The following is a 6,000-nucleotide window of genomic DNA, read 5'->3' as shown; positions in this document are numbered from 1 at the left end:
CTTCCGACAGCAACAGCAGACCGAGGTCCTAACACTAAGGCAGTCGGAAAAGAACTGGGGAACGCGACGTCCAGCTGCCCTTAAATAGCATGCTGCACGGAGCTTGGACGCCTCGACAAGCTACGGCATGGCTACTGCATGGTCTCCGCACAGGCACAGAGCCCATTCTTATGGATCTCAACGGATCTCGATCCAGATCATTAGTTAAAACAAAAAAAAAGTTTAAAATATTACAACAATTTGATTTTTTTAAAAAGAATATTTTAAAACAGCATTAAAACCATTAAAACAATATTAATTAAAAGCTTGGGTGAACAGATGCGTCTAAAGACTTTTTAAAAGCTGTCATTGATGGGGAGGCTCTTATTTCACTAGGGAGCACATTCCAAAGCCTCAGGGCAGTAGCGGAGAAGTCCTGTCCCTGAGTGGCCACCAGACGAGCCAGTGGCAAATGCAGACAGACCTCTCCTGATGATCTCAGTGGGTGGTGGGGTTCGTGACAAAGAAGACATTCTCTTAAATACCCAGGGTCCAAGCTCTATAGGGCTTTATAGGTTATAACCAAAACTTTGTATTTGCCTGGAAACTTATCAGCAACCAGTGTAGATCTTTTAAGATAGGAGTGATATGGTCTCTCCGAGATGACCCAGAGACCAACCTGGCTGTCACATTCTGGACCAACTGCACTTTCCAGATTATGTACGAAGGCAAACCCCACACAGAGTGCATTGCATTAATCAAGTCTGGAGGTGACCTGCAAATGTACTACGGTTCTGAGGTCATTTATCTCAAGAAACGGACGCAGCTGGAGTATCAGCCAAAGCTGATAGAAGGCACTTCTGGCCACCGCCTCAACCTGGGAGACCAGGAAGAGGCTTGGATCCAGAAGCACCCCCGGACTGAGTACCTGTTCCTTCTGGGGAAGTGTGACCCCATCTAGAACAGGCAGATCAAAATCGTCTCTCGAGTTCCGATCCTACACAATGAGTACATCCGTCTTACCTGGATGCAGTCTCAGTTTGTTATCCCTCATCCAGCCCATCACCGACTCCTGGCAGACATTTAGGGAGGTTATTCCCTCTCCCAATGATGCTGACATGGGGAAATACATTTGGGTGTCATCAGCATACTGATAGCACCCTGCACCAAATCTCCTGATGATCTCTCCCAGCAGTTTCATGTAGATGTTAAACCACATCGGAAACAATATGGAGCCCCGAGGCACACCATACAAAAGTTCAGATTTTGAAGGACAGCAGTCTCCCAGAGACACCATCTGGAACCATCTTATTGTATTATCATCTGTTTGTACAATAAGTACAGAAGCATGCATATATACTTCCTACAACTTTATCTCTCCAACAGTGAGTCCTTGGGAGCAAGAGTTTTCTGCTAGCAATCTGTGTCAGGGCATCTGTACTGAATAAAGCCAGTTGAAAGCGCAGTGCTTATTGGTGATAGGTTTTCCTGAAAGTTAGGGCTGCTTCCTGCATTACTCCTCTTGACTTTCATCCCAAAGTGTGTGTTAGAAAGGGAATTAAGATGCATGCCATGGTAATTTATGCATCAACCACAGCATGTTTGTTTAAAGTTTACAGGCTGCCTACAGCACGTCAGTGTTCCTGTACATAGGAACATAGGAAGCTGCTGTATACTGAGTCAGATCATAGGTCCATCTAGCTCAGTATTGTCTACACAAACTGAAAGCAGCTTCTCCAAGGTTGCAGGCAGGGATCTCTCTCAGCCCTATCTTGGAGCTGCCAGGGAGGGAACTTGGAACCTTCTGCTCTTCCCAGAGTGGCTCCATCTCCTAAGGGGAATATCTTACAGCGCTCACACATCAAGTCTCCCATTCATATGCAACCAGGGTGGATCCTGCTTAGCTAAGGGGACAAGTCATCCTTGCAACCACAAGACCAGATCTCCTCTCCATCTGCTCCTATTCACCTCTTTTCATAGCAGTTACTGAATTATGACAGTGATTACCATTGCCACTTTTGCTTTATATCCTGAGTGGTTGTTTTCTTCCCTTCATATGTTTGGCAGTGTAAATGTCACGATAATACACATAGTTATATGTATTTATGTTAGTGCTCAGTGGCAACAGACTCCAAATTGGGTCAACTGCACTTTGATTAGACACAATCTTTGTAGTGCACTGAATTTATTCATTAGCATCATGATGTCTACATTATTTCTAAAGCAAAAATATTTTTAATCTATAAAGTAACGACACACTTCACCAGTGTGATACAAACAGTATTTAGGTGCTCAAAATATGTACATAAATTCACTAAAATATATATAGAGAGAGCGCTGTCTGGAGCCCTACTGGACTATGTTTATTGTACAGATACTGAATCTTTTTTAAACGAATCCATTATTTTAACTCCTTTGACCCCTTTTAAGGCTCCTCCACGAATAGGGAGTCTTTTGAGTGCAAGCTCTGTGTCCATCAGTGGCCCTCCGGTCAGTTCAGCAGGTGTACTTTCCACGGTTACTAGGCGACCAGATGCAACCTGGAAAAACAACACATTGCTCAGGATTCTGACAAAATGAAACCATACAAAACAAGTCCTGTTTTCCAATCAGTCACAAAAAGAGAGACATTCTGAAATTCTCACTTCTTCTTTCAAAACAGCTTCTGAAAGGAAACTCATCATAAACTGCCCTTTATGAACAGGCAGTTTCTCATTGATACACCTATGCTCTTTGTTGCTAGAGATTTACATCGTTACTGAAGGCACTGAGAAATGCACTTCATAAATGTATGCCTCACGTTTTGATTAGGCAGCATTTTTTTTCTTTTAGAAAGAGCAGAAAGAAGTATTTGTGTAACCGTGGCCTGAAAAGAAACTTCATACAAAAGCATCAGTCATGTATTATGAGAAAGTGTAGCATATAAAGGGAAGTAAGTAATGGCTGACTAAAATAAATACTGTCTTCCCCTACATGTTCCTGTGCAAAAAAGATAGATCTTGGGTTGTGTCCAAACTAGTGCAAGCAAAAGGAAGTGTGCAAAGGGGGACTTTGCCGTCTGCTCCTCCCCCACTGCAGCCCCCTGGGCCCAGGAGCCCTTGGGAAGAGAATGGCATGTGGCCCAGCGAGTGTGGAGGCACATGGCATGAGCTCTGCTTGTGCCAGCACTTTTTGGCCAATTCTCCAGTCCTGCACTGCATGTCCTGTTCCCAAGGGCCACTAGAACCTCTGGCATAGCCTTAGCTTTTCAAGGGGAGGTGCAGAGGGCTGCAGTGTTGAGGAGGGTGCTGGAAAGTCCTCTTCTGCAAGCTTTCTTCCACTCACGCTAATTTGTATACAACACAATAAGTTCTTCTCTTTCTTCTGATTGTGCTTCCTTCTATATCTCTTTTCTTTTTTTCTTCACTCTAGTGGTTAAAGGTAGTTCAGATGCTGCTTATTTTCCCTTATAAATCGGCTATCAAAGAAACTGCAGAATACCACAGAACATAAAACCCACATTTCCGCCAGTATGATAGAATCAGAGGTGCACCTAAGTAATGTTCAAGCGTGGACCTAAATGTCTTTGGAGGCCTCCCTGCTGAAAGTTAAGCATCGTTTTTTAACACACAGTTTCTTGAGGGCACAAACCACACCAGCCAGGACAGACTAAGGAGGATTTGGGGGGCCCCAGGGGGTGTGGAGGCCCTGGTCTTTGGCCACAAATTCCAGGGGTAAGAGCACCTCTGGAGAGAATCAGGCTTCAGTATCCTAGCATGCTGATGATTTGTCAGAAATGCTCTGCTAGTAATATAATGTGTGACTACAATGGTTATAGAGTATTTGTTGTGTGGTGATTTAAAACAAAGGTTTTGCATGGTCATTCTCGGGGTTTGGAACCTTAAGTATATACTTGTAGCACATTTTTACTACTTTAATTTTGATTTAAAATGACCAACTGTTTCTTACAGTTGTGTTCAGGCCTTTAATATCAGTTGGATGGAATACTGCATCATGTTGTCTTTCCTTTGGTCTAGATGCATCAATGGATTTTTCTTGACGTCTTTTTGCTTTCTGTAAATATTTCAAAAAGTTATTGTTCAGAGTGAGGGACGCAAAGTACATCACAGTCAAATGTCTCTTTTTACATCCATGGTTTTTAACTTCTGCTAATGAAATGGCCTACTGTGCCAATGATACATATAAGGATGGTTCAAACCGTATATTGTTCTCTTATCTCACCTGTCCTGAGCCAAAATTAAAAGAGATTAATTACATAAACAAACTAGCATTATACATGAATGCTTCTTGTATGAAAGTGATTTATTATTATTATTATTATTACATTTATATCCTGCTCTTCCTCCAAGGAGCCCAGAGCAGTGTACTGCATACTTGAGTTTCTCTTTCAAAACAACCTTAAAGCAGTGATCCCTCTAATTTTTTTCTTATCTGTGCAGAATGAGTTTTGTTCTGGGTGGCAGCATCAAGGCAGTGTGCACACACATGCATTCAGAATGGGGCCTTCCTGATTCAACCAGAGCAGGATCTAAAATGAACTGAACAGACATCCAAAAACATTTGAGCGCACGCATGTGTGCATGCCTTAGAGGGAACAGTGCCTTAGAGTATTTCTTGTGGCAGAAACTGAAGGAATCCTTATGAAAATCTTTTAGATGTCTGTTTGGCACATCCCTTGCTTGTGCAATCTAGTCTATCCTCAAAGTGCCCTTTCTAATTCTACTTGCCTTGAAAGTATCTAGATCTCTTTATTCAGTAGCTGTAGCTTAAACAAGAAATTGGGAGGACAATATCATCCCTAAAACAAACTTCTAACAACATTCTTACCTTTAAAGCCTCATAATTTGATGTCCGGGTCAGGAAATTTTTCCAAGATTTATTTACCATTTCCTTCTGCTTATGGAGATAATGAATCTAGTATGTGAAAGAGAATATGGAAAATGGTGAAACCTCTCCTTCATAATTCAGATGTGTATTCCAGTGGCATAATTCAGCTTTTAAATGATAATTTGTACTTCAGAGCAGGGCCAAGTCCATACAGAAGATCCTTTGGCTACACTGCAGGCACCACTGCTTGTGCATTTCACATCACACATGCCAATGGTTCCCCACCCCCCACCTGTCACACCCTCGCTCTCAGATAGCGAGGAGGAAGGGGAAGCTGACAGCCCTTCAGCTGATGCAGGGGTGCCTGAGGGGCAGAGCCCGGCTGCCGGTTCCCAAGAGACGGCTGAGGCAGGCCCAGCTGATGTCTCAGAGCAGGTACAGCAGTCTGAGGCAGCAGAGACAACGACTGACGAACCGGAGAATGAGCTGTGCAGGCAATCCTCACTGACTCCACAGCAGAGGCGGGTCACAAGGTGGCAGGCACAGCTGGAAACCATCAGAAGAAGTAAGTGTCTCTTGCAGAGGGCTGATAAGCCTTGAATCCTTGCCAGCTGAGAGTTATCAGCTTGGACTATAAAGCACATCTACAGCTTGCAGTTAGCTGCTGGAAGACAACATATGTCATTGCTAGTGTAAACAACCTTTAGCCAGAGCCATTTTCAAACCATGTTTTGTTTCTGCAACCCAGACTGGTCTTTTGCTAACTATCATCCTAGACTTTCGTACTGGGTGGCTAGGTTGCTGACACCACCTCTGGCACAGGTGAGAATACAGGTGTTCTGAGTAGAGACCCTGCTAGAAAGACCATTACATTTTTTAGCTTTTAAAGAAATAAGAATTCTTATTCATAGACATTACCAAGAATTTCATATAAATAACTGGACCTCACTAACATAATTTGCTTGTTTGCTTACCTTGGCATAGACCTTTTCTTCCTCCCGAAGTTCCTGGTATTGCTTGCTTTCCAGCATTTCATTCTGGAGGGAGACAACCATCTTTCCAACATTTTGAAATGCTTCAGTAATAACTTGCAATGCTTCCTGATCAGCAGTGGCTGGTCTGAACTTTTCTCTTTTAAGCTCAGCACAAACTTCACTCCAGATTTCACCAACCTTTATATACAACAAATAAATA

At 43.0% G+C, this 6,000-nt stretch overlaps 1 protein-coding gene across 2 annotated transcripts in view; it reads right to left on the bottom strand.

Moving 5' to 3' along the window:
- Nucleotides 1-2,147: 2,147 nt before the first annotated feature.
- The window catches only part of LOC128326157 (cilia- and flagella-associated protein 69-like), a 58,566-nt gene continuing 54,713 nt past the window's right edge, over nt 2,148-6,000 (bottom strand). For both annotated transcript variants that reach the window (XM_053252448.1, XM_053252449.1), the window contains 4 exons: nt 5,781-5,978; nt 4,807-4,893; nt 3,928-4,032; nt 2,148-2,519 (listed from right to left, as the gene is read on the bottom strand). In XM_053252448.1, the coding sequence (XP_053108423.1) occupies nt 2,343-2,519; nt 3,928-4,032; nt 4,807-4,893; nt 5,781-5,978 (567 nt within the window). In that variant the 3' untranslated portion in view covers nt 2,148-2,342. The remainder of the gene's footprint in view (nt 2,520-3,927; nt 4,033-4,806; nt 4,894-5,780; nt 5,979-6,000) is intronic.

Source organism: Hemicordylus capensis, chromosome 5, assembly GCF_027244095.1.
Source record: "Hemicordylus capensis ecotype Gifberg chromosome 5, rHemCap1.1.pri, whole genome shotgun sequence".
NCBI classification, from domain to species: domain Eukaryota; kingdom Metazoa; phylum Chordata; class Lepidosauria; order Squamata; family Cordylidae; genus Hemicordylus; species Hemicordylus capensis.
This window is presented reverse-complemented; position numbering and strand designations above follow the sequence as displayed.